Raw genomic sequence first — 13,455 nt, forward strand, 5'->3', positions numbered from 1 at the left:
TAACTTCTTCTAGCTGATCTTTTTCACTGCATATTTGTTTGTAGCTGAGTTCTCTACAGGGTGATTTGTTTGCAGCTGAACTCTCTACATGGGAGTTTCATTGTAGCTGAACTCTCTACAATGTGACTTCTTCTAGCTGAACTCTCTACAGGTTGACTTGTTTCTAGCTGAACTCTCTACAGGTGATTTGTTTGCAGCTGAACTCTCTACATGGTGGTTTCTTTGTAGCTGAACTCTCTACAAGGTAACTTCTTCTAGCCGATCTTTCTACAAGGTGATTGAGTTTTTTGCAGCCGAACTCTTTACATGGTGGTTGCTTTGTAGCTGAACTCTCTAAACGGTGACTTCTTCTAGCTGAACTCTCTACAGGATGATTTGTTTGCAGCTGGATTCTCTACGTGGTAGTTTCTTTGTAGCTGAACTCTCTACAATGTGACTTCTTCTAGCTGAACTCTCTACAGGGTGACTTGTTTTTAGCTGATCTCTCTACAGGGTGACTTGTTTCTAGCTGAACTCTCTACAGGTGATTTGTTTGCAGCTGAACTCTCTACATGGTGGTTTCTTTGTAGCTGAACTCTCTACAAGGTAACTTCTTCTAGCTGATCTTTCTACAGGGTGATTTGTTTGTAGCTGAATTCTCTACAGGGTGATTTATTTGCAGCTTAACTCTCTACAAGGTGACTTCTTCTAGCTGAACTCTCTACAGAGTGATTGATTTTTTTTGCAGCTGAACTCTCTACATGGTGGTTTCTTTGTAACTTAACTCTCTACAGGGTGATTTGTTTGTAGCTGAACTCTCTACAGGGTGATCTGTTCATAGCTGAACTCCCTATAAGGTGACTTCTTCTAGCTAATCTTTCTACAGGGCGATTTGTTTGTAGCTGAGTTCTCTACAGGGTGATTTGTTTGCAGCTGAACTCTACATGGTAGCTTCTTTGTAGCTCTACAATGTTACTTCTTCTAGCTGAACTCTCTACAAGGTGACTTGTTTCTAGCTGATCTCTCTACAGGGTGACTTGTTTCTAGCTGAACTCTCTACAGGTGATTTGTTTGCAGTTGAACTCTCTACATGATTGTTTCTTTGTAGCTGAACTCTCCACAAGGTAATTTCTTCTAGCTGATCTCTCTACAAGCCGATTTGTTTGTAGCTGAACTCTCTACATGATGGTTTCTTTGTAGCTGAACTCTCTACAAGGTGATTTCTTCTATAGCTGATCTTTCTACAGGGTGATTTGTTTGTAGTTAAACTCTCTACACGATAGATTCTTTGTAGCTGAACTCTCTACAAGGTGATTTCTTCTATAGCTGATCTTTCTACAGGATGATTTGTTTGTACCTGAACTATCTACATGATGGTTTCTTTGTAGCTGAACTCTCTACAAGGTAACTTCTTCTAGCTGATCTCTCTACAGGACAATTTGTTTGTACCTGAACTCTCACATGATTATTTCTTTGAAGCTGAACTCTCTACGAGGTGATTTCTTCTAGCTGATCTTTCTACAGGGTGATTTGTTTGTAGCAGAACTCTCTACAAGGAAACTTCTTCTAGCTGATCTCTCTACAGGGAGATTTGTTTGTAGCTGAACTCTCTATACATGATTTGTTTGCGGCTGAATTCTCTACATGATGGTTTCTTTGTAGCTGAACTCTCTACAAGGTAACTTCTTCTAGCTGATCTCTTTACAGGGTGAATTGTTTGTAGCAGAACGATCTACAAGGTAACTTCTTCTTACTTATCTCTCTACAGGGTGATTTGTTTGTAGCTGAACTTTCTACAAGGAAACCTCTTTTAACTGAGCTCTGTACAGGGTGAATTGTTTGTAGCTGAACTATCTACAAGGTAACTTCTTCTAGCTGATCTCTCTACAGGATGATTTGTTTGTAGCTGAACTATCTACAAGGTAACTTCTTCTAGCTGATCTCTCTACAGGGTGATTTGTTTGTAGCTGAATTCTGAGCTCTTTACAGAATGGTTTCTTTGTAGCTGAACTCTCTACAAGGTAACTTCTTCTAGCTGATGTATCTACAGGGTCACTAGTTTGTAGCTGAATTCTCTACATGGTGGTTTCTTTGTAACTGAAGTATCTACAAGGTGACATCTTCTAGCTGATCTTTCAACAGGGTGATTTGTTTGTATCTGAACTCTCTACAAGAAATCTTCTTCTAACTGATGTTTTAACAGGGTGAATTGTTTGTAGCTGAACTCTCTACAGGGTGATTTGTTTGTAGCTGATCTCTATACAGGTTACTTATTTCTAACTGATCTCTTGAATTCTGTTCAGGGTGACTGCTCTATTAGGATGACTGCTCTATTAGAGTATCTCGATCTCGCACTTGCTACACCAAGTTGGATTTCGTGTTATAACTCCGTGGCTTTAAGTCTGATTCTTCTACACCATTGAAGAGCCTTTCTAAGATGATAACTCCATCTGTACAGCGATTTTGAAAGCATTACCCCAAGCGGTTTACCTGGTAGGCGTGGCAAGCATAATAATAATAATAATAATAAAATATTAAAAATTAGCTAATCTTGATTGCGTAATTGTTACACACTGTTGATTTTTTCGCTGTATCTTCCTGGTTTTTAGCTCGATTTCTTTCAAACCACAAACGGTTTGAGGTTCAATAGTTAACCTATTCACCCACCGATTTTTAGCTTCTTCTCATACGCGGTTTACCCTGTAGGCGTGACAACATATTGGTGTTATTTTTCGTGCATAATCGCTCATAACTCTTTGTCTGTTTATGGTATTCCAGCCAAAGTTGGTACCGAGATGCGCCTTTATACCCCCCTTCTGTGTGCCAAATTTCAAGGCAATCGGATAACGCGTTCGAGTTTTATAGCAGTTTTTGTAAGTGTGCGACAAGAAAAAGAAAAATAAGAAGAAAAAAAACGAAGAAACTCAGCCAATTTTTGAAGTCGTATATCTCGGGAACGCGCGAAGCGATTTCGCTCAAATTTGGAATGTAGAGTACTGCAGTTGGGGGGCATGTCCACAGCAAAAATCGTCTTGTTTCATCAAGGAAGCACAGAGCTACGGAGGTGCGAAAATTGCGTTTTCTTTCTTCCTGTCAATATACTCACGGGTGTTACGCGCCGGCTTCTTGGGCCGCACGACACACTACCGTGTGTCTTGATAGCAGTCCTTTCAGTTACTTCTGATTTTGAAACTAATCACGAAAGTGTCATGGAAGTTAATACAATTCCAATTAATTTTGGTGGTTCTAAAACTTTCTAGTGATTACGAGGGTTTCATTATCTACCACTGTAGAGAGAAACTACACTGTATGTAACCTCCTCTGTTGTACAATAATTAGAATTGCTATTGATTAACAGATGCGTGCTGACACAACAACATTGTTCTAGCAAGTGACAACCATACAAACTCAGTTTTACCAGAACTACATATAAGCTTTCTCTTACTGTATTATTAACTCTTGCTTTTACATAAAAGTAAATTTCTTGTATGTGGTAACATTTTAGACATACATAATGCACAATACAATGTAGCATGCATTGTAGGAACACAGAAAATACAAGAATTTAATTTGCTACAATATAGCCATTTTCTACTTATTTAAGGGTGCTCTGTACAGTTCGTACAAGGCTTCCCAAGACATAGTCTGTTTTGCACTAAAAGAAATATTATGGTCACTTAATTAGTCTGTGACATGTTGACGCATTTAAGTACCTGTAAATTAGGTATCCCATAGCAACAAGTGCACGCATCTTGCTATTCTACACCCTCTCACTTAAATTAGAACTACTCTGTCATTTTTAATCCAATAGACATGAAATTTTCATACAAGCTACTTTAGTACTTTTGCCAAAGAAGAGCGTTTTCCATTTTTAAATAGCAAGTTCAGATGATGAATAACATGGAAGTAAAGAAAAGGATTTTTGAGATTGTCAACCTGAAAGATAAATATGTGATGACTGAGAAGCTAAAAGACAAAAATAAAAACGCACAATGGTTTGTGCTGTTTATCATAAAAGTATCAAGGCTCTTGTATGTAAACTGTAGGACTAGTTCTAGTATAAAGGGGGAAACTGTAACTCCTGTTCTAAAGCAAATTTAGCAGTTGGGTTTGGACTAAACTGTGTACTAGTGTTTGCTTATATCCAGTAAAAAAGTACAGAACATTTGCTAAAACCATTTGTAAGTTATAGAACAAATTAATTTTCATGGGAAGCCATATAAGCGGACTGTACAGAGCACCCTTAAATGTATTGTGCCAGACAAAACTCTCTGTCCTTAATATGGAGACTTTTCTATTTTATCGAGTTTGCACGGTACTATATGTACGTACATGACAATTATCATTATTTATACTTATACATACTGTACTGTGTCTCCACTCCATGCAGGTGGACTAGCTGATGTGTAATAACAACTACTTACTAACAAACTACTGGTCATTACTTAAATGCAGGAAATGCACTGGGGTAGTTTGTATTAACTACCAATGAACACATGAAGTAGTACAGGAATACAATTACGTTAATGTTAAGATTACTGTTAGCTAATATCCATATTTGGCATTGAGATGAGTTTTTCCATCACCAGACTGGTCTGTGGAGAGATATAAATAATTCATACACACCAATTTTGTCATTTACTAGTCATCTGAAGACAGCATAATTATAACATACTGCAATCACACAACATGACTACATTACACATTTTTTGATATTTGTTTATCACATCACGTGCAAAAGCACATATTATATTTTGTACAACTTTATTTCCACAAAATAGTAAAAGAATAGCACCACGTTGGAGCAAGTGAATTGAAACTAGAATATTAAAAAATTATTAATTTAAAAATAAAGTAGAGACCCAAGCAATAAAAAGTAGTGAAACAAAAGATGAACGATGGTATTACAGTATAGCTCAATGGGAAAATCCCTACACTGACATGTTATAATCATTTTTTCAATGCCAATGTAGGGATTTTCCCACCGAGTTATGCTGTAATACCATCATTCATCTCTCATTTCACTGTTTCTTATTGCTTGAATCCTAATCTTTAATATACTATTATTATTTTTTTGTCATAGCATATGTGTGACTGTTCTATTAAGGTGACTGCTGTATTAGAGTATCTCAAGTCACTACCAGGAGGTGTGTAACTATTTCATTGTGTTAACATTATGAATATAGCTAGGCCAATAATAACAGGGTGTGTCATCATGATGGATTGTTAAGAGGTGTGGTTTCGGTGCCCGATCATTATTAATCAACCAAAATTGTGTTAATTCTACATGGGTATGACATTGAACCTATCGTGGAGTTACAGGTATTTACTGAGCGTAAGCGCTTAAGTAAGTTTGCGGCGTCAGTGTTGATAAGAAAATTAATGCCTCTATATGGTTTCATTGCATGGAGAAGGAAGAAGACTAGCCCTGATTGAAAGGAAAGACAAGGCGCAGAGGAACACACTCGTCGGAACCCCAAAAGGCACATCCCACAGTTTGTGCCTTCCAGCCTTGTGACTGTGGTCAGGCAGGCTGGCAGGCAGATGAAAATTTGAGTTTTAGTGATTTTACAAAGAGGACAACTATAGATTTAAATAAGTGAGTAACGTATAGTCCTAACTACTTAACTTAATATATTAATTTACTTATGATCCCAATAGCGAAGTTGGTAGGCTTAATTGAGTAAATAATGTTAACACAAAAACCAGATCCCACAATTGCAATTATTCTGGCACTGCATGTAAAGCATAATGACATTCTAATGGCTATTAGCCCACATTATTAAACTACTATCGATCATGAGATACTGGTGCGTAAAAGAAACAGGGTGAGTGCTCTGTAGTTCTTCAGGTGAGTGTGCTTAGAGTGATATATGTCACTTATACCACATTTTGCTGTTATATATACCTTTAGCCCTTCAGGCCTGCAACCCTCATACTTCAGGTGTATATATCCTTTGCATGCAGCTATGATATAACTATTATATATACACAACATACAGTAAGCTGATAGGGAACAATACACAGTAAATAAATACCTTCAGGAGGTAACCAACTGGCATAGTCAGGATCATAATCATTGGACCATTGTGTTGTAGGAGTAACTTCTTCAGTAGTCTACACATGATAGTAATGATATGATATACACATACTGTACTTATGTATTATATTTGTATAGCTTTGTGATCACATTACTAGAGTCCAAGACACATGCTACATAAATTTCACTTCTACAATAGTGCGAGTTGTTCACCTACTGTGCGTATTCGTTATAACCTGCTAATTATATTTTTTATTCCCTCAATTAGTACACACGTATGCACTAATGTAAAATTGTATTTAGTTAAAAATTGAAAAGGTAAAGTCATGAAAGTAAATTTAAACATCAATTGTAAATACGAAGTGAATACTAACAAATTTTTTTTGGTTTCTGCAAGACGATCAATCAAAATTTTTTAAAACAGTGAACTGCTATGATGTGGTATAACACTTATTCAGTAGGGCTGGGCGATAGCGAATTTTTTGATGTCCGAATGATAGTAAGACACTGTTCACGATAGATGAAAGCACAACGATAGTGAAAATCCACCTATTTTCTACTTATTACCTTCAAAGAGATATGCAAGTAGGGATGTTACTTGTGGATATGTTTTCACTAAGAGACTAAACAGCCTTTTAAGGCTAATATCTGCTCCCAAATATTATTTTTAAAAGCATTTTGTAGTAGTATCTGCATATTTTTACATGTTAATTACTGTCCGATAGTAATTTTTGAAATGATAGGCGATACCAATAGCGATACTATCCGATATTCCGATATGTTCATACTATCCCCCAGCCCTATTATTCAGCTACAGAAACAGCTATCCTTCTGCTAGGGACTTGTGAGTCTGCAAATGTCAGAATCTAAACACCTAAACCCTGCTGAAGGCAGAATAAAACCCCCCAGACGCAGTGGAGACTAAATACACCAGCAACATCATGTAGATAAAGCATGCATTCCTCTGCATGTAACCTACACTTAATCCTGCCAGATAAAGGTTTTACTAGAGTTATTATCGGTGTATGTAGAAACATTACATACTTCAGAGCTTCTTCTTCTATTCCTTTTCCTGAGTGGACCCAATGATGCACCAATCATTTTTCTTTTCTTAGGAGAAACAACTTTTTGATCATCTTCAGTTTCCCTGCAATCTACCTCATTATTCTCACTAACTGACTGCCCAGACATTTTATCATCAGTAACATTCTGGACCATGTCTTTTGTCATAATGTCAGTATCAGATATAATCTTCTCTTCTTCATGTATAGTGTCACTAGTGGTATTCGTTGTGTCAACTTTTGTACTTGAATTATCACCATGTTCATCATCATCACTGTCATACTCTACTACACACTCATCATCATCATTGTCAGCTTTTACTGGTTTAGCTGCCATCTCCCGCAGGTAAGCTTGTTTCCTGTCCACCGGTAGTTTAGTTAGTCCATACTGCTTCTTGTTGGGATTAGGTTTACTGGCTACTGGTGGTTTATCACTAAAACAAAAACATTAATGTAATAACAAGCACATCTGAATTTACAGTGTATGTATGTACAAATTCTACAGTATATATACGTATATACATGTGTTATTTATATCACGTACATTGTATGTATGTATGTATGTATGTATGTATGTATGTATGTATGTACGTACGTACGTATGTATGTATGTATGTATGTATGTACGTACGTATGTATGTATGTATGTATGTATGTACAGTGTTAGGCAAGTTACGTTGTAAAAGTAACTAGTTACATATTACATATTACTTGCAACAGAACTATTTAGTTACAGTTACATATTACCCAAAAAATAAAGTAACTATAATAATATTACATATTATATTACTTTGTGTCCACAGCTTTAAGCTGTCATGTTTGAAACTACCACCTTATCACGTGCCATGATGGCGTTGTGCAAATCTTGGTTATAAGTAAGAAGCTGGTGAATAAGCTTCATTCAGTAGGCTTCATTACTACGTTGTGGCTAGGCATTACTCAGTGGATTACTAATGAGATTAGTAACTTCGTTACTTGTAGTAATAATATTACGTAATATTAGACTCATTACAGTAACTTTATTACTTAGGTAATGCATTACATTTGTTAGTAAAGGAACTTGAGTTACATTACCTGTTTTTATAGCGTATTTCGTTATATTACTTAGTTACCACAAAAGTAATAATATTATGTAACACGTTACATAAGTAGCGCGTTACTCCCAACACTGTGTATGTATGTATGTATGTACGTATGTATGTAAAGTATGAATGGATGCATGCATGGATGCATGGATGTATGTATGTATGTATGTATGTATGTATGTATGTATGTATGTATGTATGTATGTATGTATGTATGTATGTATGTATGTATGTATGTATGTATGTATGTATGTATGTATGTATGTATGTATGTATGTATGTATGTATGTATGTATTTATGCATGTATGTATATATGTATGTGTGTATGTACATTCTATAGTATTCTCACTTCTCTGGTTGCTTTAGAGCAGGTAACTCTGTAGGTTGTGCCAACTTTACAAGATCACGTAATTTTGTTTCTTCCTAAAATACAAGTATAATTATAATCTAATCCAAAACAGCCAAGCTGTAAAAAAAGTGTGCGGCCCTCAGAAAGGCTATGGTGAAAAAAGATGTGAAATCCAAGGTGGCAGCCAAGAAATGGCTGTGATGGTAGGTTAATGGTAAAATGTTTAATAATGACAATTCAGGTAAATTTTGTGAAGCGGCACAAAAATTCACCTGAATTGTCGTTATTAAAATTTTTACCATTAACCTACCATCACAGCCATTTCTTGGCCGCCACCTTGGATTTCACATCTTTTTTCACCATAGCCTTTCTGAGGGCCGCACACTTTTTTTACAGCTTGGCTGTTTTGGATTAGATTTCATTTCTTTTTGTATTTGTATACCCCAAAGCCGGCCTATGGCCAGCTTTGGGACTTTTTTAACTTATGTTTTTTTTCTTTACTACAGGAAGACGAAAAGATGAAGTAGATGTACTTTAAATATTTTATCAGTAAATGTACAAATTATATATATAATACATATGTGATCGGATTTGCGAAAAGGGGTCTTCCACATACATCCAATTTGCCAACTTTGACAATTGATAACTTCAGATTGGAAAGAGCTATTGCCTTGAAATTTGGACAGTGGTGATTTCTTTGCAGCTGAACTCTCTACATGATAGTTTCTTTGTAGCTGAACTCTCTACAAGGTAATTTCTTCTAGCTGATCTCTCTACAGGGAGATTTTTTGTAGCTGAACTATCTACAAGGTAACTTCTTTTAGCTGATCTCTCTACAGGGTGATTTGTTTGTAGCTGAATTCTTTACAGGTGATTTGTTTGCAGCTGAGCTCTTTACAGAATGGTTTCTTTGTAGCTGAACTCTCTACAAAGTAACTTCTTCTAACTGATCTTTCTACAGGGTGATTTGTTTGTAGCTGAACTATCTACAAAGTAACTTCTTCTAGCTGATCTCTCTACAGGGAGATTTGTTTGTAGCTGAACTCTCTACAGGTGATTTGTTTGTAGCTGAATTCTGTACAGGTGATTTGTTTGTAGCTGAATTCTGTACAGGTGGTTTCTTTGTAGCTGAACTCTCTAAAAGGTAACTTCTTCTAACTAATCTTTCTACAGGGCAATTTGTTTCTGGCAGAATTTTCTACAGGGTGATTTCTTTGCAGCTGAACTCTCTACATGATGGTTTCTTTGTAGCTGAACACTCTACAAGGTAATTTCTTTTAACTGATCTCTCTACAGGGTGATTTGTTTGTAGCTGAACTATCTACAAGGTAACTTCTTCTAGCTGATCTCTCTACAGGATGATTTGTTCGTAGCTGAATTCTGTACAGGTGATTTGTTTGCAGCTGAGCTCTTTACAGAATGGTTTCTTTGTAGCTGAACTCTCTACAAGGTAACTTTTCTAGCTGATGTCTCTACAAGGTAGCTAGTTGGTAGCTGAACTCTCTACATGGTGGTTTCTTTGTAACAGAACTTTCTACAAGGTGACTTCTTCTAGCTGATCTTTCAATAGGGTGATTTGTTTGTAGCTTCACTCTCTACAAGGTAACTTCTTCTAGCTGATCTCTCTACAGGGAGATTTGTTTGTAACTGAACTTTCTAAACGATGGTTTCTTTGTAGCTGAACTCTCTACAAGTTAACTTCTTCTAGCTGATCTCTCTGCAGGGTGATTTGTTTGTAGCTGAATTCTGTACAGGTGATTTGTTTGCAGCTGAGCTCAATGGCGGATCCAGGATGGGGCATTTGGGGCAAATGCCCCCCCCCCCTTCAAGAAATTGCATACAAGATCGAGATACTCTAATAGAGCAGTCAATTACTCTAATAAAGCAGTCACAATGTTCATGAGGCAGTGCAGCTTACTTATGAAGCTATAAATAGGATTTTATTTTACATAACATACGTGATATAATATATTTGGTAAAGGATAACTAGCTATTATTGTTGTGACCTTTTTTTTTTTTTTTTTTTTTTTTTGCTCTTCAACTTTTTTCAGCAAGGTGCCCCCCCTCTTTCCAGACTCTGGATCCGCCCCTGGAGCTCTTTACAGAATGGTTTCTTTGTAGCTGAACTCTCTACAAGGTAACTTCTTCTAACTGATCTTCCTACAGGGCAATTTGTTCGTGGCAGAATTTTATACAGGGTGATTTCTTTGCAGCTAAACTCTCTACATGGTGGTTTCTTTGTTGCTGAACTCTCTACAAGGTAACTTCTTCTAGCTGATCTCTCTACAGGGTGATTTGTTTGTAGCTGAACGATCTACATGGTAACTTCTTCTAGCTGATCTCTCTACAGGGAGATTTGTTTGTAGCTGAACTCTCTACAGGTGGTTTGTTTGAAGATGAACTCTCTAAATGATGGTTTCTTTGTAGCTGAACTCTCTACAAGTTAACTTCTTCTAGCTGATCTCTCTACATGGTGATTTGTTTGTAGCTGAATTCTGTATAGGTGATTTGTTTGCAGCTGCGCTCTTTAAATAATGGTTTCTTTGTAGCTGAACTCTCTCAAGGTAACTTCTTCTAGCTGATGTCTTTACAGGGTCACTAGTTTGTAGCTGAATTCTCTACATGGTGGTTTCTTTGTAACTGAACTCTCTACAAGGTAACTTTTTCTAGCTCATCTTTCTACAGGGTGATTTATTTGTAGCTGAATTCTGTACAGGTGGTTTGTTTGCAGCTGAGCTCTTTAAAGAATGGTTTCTTTGTAGCTGAACTCTCTACAAGGTAACTTCTTCTAGCTGATGTCTCTACAATGTCACTAGTTTGAAGCTGAGCTCTCTACATGGTGGTTTTTTTGTAACTGAACTCTCTACAAGGTGACTTCTTCTAGCTGATCTTTCTACAGGGTGATTTGTTTGAAGCTGAACTCTCTACAAGGTAACTTCTTCTAGCTGATCTCTCTACAGGTAGATTTGTTTGTAGCTGAACTCTCTACATGATGGTTTCTTTGTAGTTGAACTCTCTCAAGGTAACTTCTTCTAGCTGATGTCTTTACAGGGTCACTAGTTTGTAGCTGAATTCTCTACATGGTGGTTTCTTTGTAACTGAACTCTCTACAAGGTAACTTTTTCTAGCTCATCTTTCTACAGGGTGATTTATTTGTAGCTGAATTCTGTACAGGTGGTTTGTTTGCAGCTGAGCTCTTTAAAGAATGGTTTCTTTGTAGCTGAACTCTCTACAAGGTAACTTCTTCTAGCTGATGTCTCTACAAGGTCACTAGTTTGTAGCTGAGCTCTCTACATGGTGGTTTTTTTGTAACTGAACTCTCTACAAGGTGACCTCTTCTAGCTGATCTTTCTACAGGGTGATTTGTTTGAAGCTGAACTCTCTACAAGGTAACTTCTTCTAGCTGATCTCTCTACAGGGAGATTTGTTTGTAGCTGAACTCTCTATAAGGTGATTTGTTTGTAGTTGATCTCTCTGCAGGTTGATTTGTTTTAGCTGAACTCTCTACAGGCTGATTTGTTTGTAGCCGATCTCTCTACAGGGTAATTTGTTTGTAGCTGAACTCTCTACAAGTTGATTTGTGTGTAGCTGATCTCTCTGCAGGTTGATTTGTTTGTAGCTGATCTCTCTACAGGGCAATTTGTTTGTAGCTGATCTCTCTACAGGGTGATTTTTTTGTAGCTGACCTCTCTTCAGGGTGATTTGTTTCTAGCTGATCTCTCTACAGGGTGATTTTTTGTAGCTGACCTCTCTTCAGGGTGATTTGTTTCTAGCTGATTGCTCTACAGGTTGATTTGTTTGTAGATGAACTCTCTACAGGGTAATTTGCTTGTAGCTGAACTCTTTACTTTGTGTCTAGTTTGTAGCTGATCTCTCTACAGGGTGATTTGTTTGTAGCTGAACTCCGTAAAATTGTGTGTAGTTTCTAGCTGATCTCTCTACAGGGTGATTTGTTTGTAGCTGATCTCTCTACAAGTTGATTTGTGTGTACATAGCTGATCTCTCTGCAGGTTGATTTGTTTGTAGCCGATCTCTCTACAGGTAATCTGTTTGTAGCTGAACTCTCTATAAGGTGATTTGTTTGTAGCTGATCTCTCTGCAGGTTGATTTGTTTTAGCTGAACTCTCTACAGGGTGATTGCTTGTAGCTGAACTCCTTACATTGTGTCTAGTTTCTAGCTGATGTCTCTACAGGGTGATTTTTTGTAGCTGAACTCTCTTCAGGGTGATTTATTTCTAGCTGATCTCCCTGCAGGTAGATTTGTGTTGATTTGTTCATTGCTGATCGCTCTAAAGGTAATTGATTTGTTGCAGTTGAACACCCTGCAAAGCGTTTTGTTTGTAGCTGATCACTCTAAAGGGTAATTTGTTTGTAGCTGAACTCTCTCCACAGTGACTTGTGTGTAGCAGAATTCTGTGTAACTGAATTCTCTAGAGAGTGACTTAATTGTAGCTGAATTCTCTACACAGTGCATGACTTGTTTATAGCTGAACTTTCTTCAGGGTGACTTGTAATGTTATGAATCTCTATAGTGATATATTTACTTAACTCTCCACATGGTGACTGTCTTCTTGCTGAACTGTCTATAAGATTAACTGTTTGCTGCTGAACTCCCTACAGAATAACTTGTGATGTAATAAAATTCTATAATGGAGTAAATAAATTAGCCGAATGCTCTATTAGGGTGACTGTTCTATTAGAGTATCTCGATCTCGCATTTGCTACACGGAGTTGGCTTTCGAATCATAACTCAGTGGTTTGTAATCCGATTCTTCTGTACTACTGCAAGGACTTTCTATGAAGATTATTCCAGCTATACACCGATTTTCAGCTCATTGCTCTAAGCGGTTTGCCTAGTAGGCGTGAAAACTAATACTTTTTTATTCATAAAAATCGATCGCGTAATTGTGACACAGGTTGGGTTTTGTGTCATATCTCCG

The 13,455-nt window shown here is 37.0% G+C and overlaps 1 protein-coding gene across 4 annotated transcripts in view; it reads right to left on the reverse strand.

Annotated features, from left to right (window-relative positions):
- Window positions 1-4,380: 4,380 nt before the first annotated feature.
- LOC136253727 (kanadaptin-like) overlaps window positions 4,381-13,455 on the reverse strand; it is a 40,098-nt gene continuing 31,023 nt past the window's right edge. For 2 of the 4 annotated variants that reach the window (XM_066046386.1, XM_066046391.1), the window contains exons 8-11: window positions 8,516-8,589; window positions 7,064-7,514; window positions 6,018-6,096; window positions 4,381-4,574 (exon numbers count right to left, since the gene is read on the reverse strand). In XM_066046386.1, the coding sequence (XP_065902458.1) occupies window positions 4,525-4,574; window positions 6,018-6,096; window positions 7,064-7,514; window positions 8,516-8,589 (654 nt within the window). In that variant the 3' untranslated portion in view covers window positions 4,381-4,524. The remainder of the gene's footprint in view (window positions 4,575-6,017; window positions 6,097-7,063; window positions 7,515-8,515; window positions 8,590-13,455) is intronic. The other 2 variants (XM_066046405.1, XM_066046399.1) reach the window with 1 other exon arrangement.

This window comes from Dysidea avara, chromosome 1 (assembly GCF_963678975.1).
Source record: "Dysidea avara chromosome 1, odDysAvar1.4, whole genome shotgun sequence".
Lineage (NCBI taxonomy): Eukaryota > Metazoa > Porifera > Demospongiae > Dictyoceratida > Dysideidae > Dysidea > Dysidea avara.